At 50.8% G+C, this 561-nt stretch overlaps 1 protein-coding gene across 1 annotated transcript in view; it reads left to right on the top strand.

Moving 5' to 3' along the window:
• LOC107708304 (BTB/POZ domain-containing protein 9-like) overlaps positions 1-561 on the top strand; it is a 16,479-nt gene that overhangs the window by 1,090 nt on the left and 14,828 nt on the right. The window contains exon 3 of the mRNA XM_016512490.1: positions 7-135. Within this exon, the coding sequence (XP_016367976.1) occupies positions 7-135 (129 nt within the window). The remainder of the gene's footprint in view (positions 1-6; positions 136-561) is intronic.

Genomic DNA, 561 nt, shown 5'->3' with positions numbered 1-561 from the left:
CCACAGAACGTGTGTCTGGTGTTCGCCGTGGCCAGCCTGTCCTCCCTGAGCGCCCTCGCCGCCGCCTGCTGCTCCTACATGGACCGACACGCTCCGGACGTCCTGCTGTCAGACGGCTTCATGACGCTGTCGAAGGTAACGCACTCGACTCCTGGCAGGGAAGGGATGATGTGCATCTAGACAGTTATTGCAGAATAAACCCAGTCAGGGTGATCAGGTCCTGCACCCTACCAATATGGCACCGGGAACCTATGTAACCGGTATGTACTAGAACCGAATCAGAACGCAGATTTCGGTGCCATGACTGAGCGATCGATTGAAATATTTGTCCTCAGGTTCTCCGAAACGGACGTAAGAAGCATCATCACTGGCACCGCACGTGAAAAATAATTTCCCGACTGAGAAAATGCTCGTGAACTCAAGTCAGAAAACTGTAATAATACAAATCTTTGTAGTAACGCGAGTGTCCATGTTGTTTTCACATTCTGACTTAAGCGCACAACTCGGGAAATGAGAGCATCCGAAGAGCGCGTGAATGCAGTAATTACACTTGCTCTGATG

The sequence above is a fragment of the Sinocyclocheilus rhinocerous genome, unplaced genomic scaffold, assembly GCF_001515625.1.
Source record: "Sinocyclocheilus rhinocerous isolate Xijiao unplaced genomic scaffold, SAMN03320098_v1.1 scaffold326, whole genome shotgun sequence".
NCBI lineage: Eukaryota > Metazoa > Chordata > Actinopteri > Cypriniformes > Cyprinidae > Sinocyclocheilus > Sinocyclocheilus rhinocerous.
The sequence above is the reverse complement of the archived record's forward strand: the minus strand, read 5'-3'. Positions and strand labels throughout refer to the sequence as shown.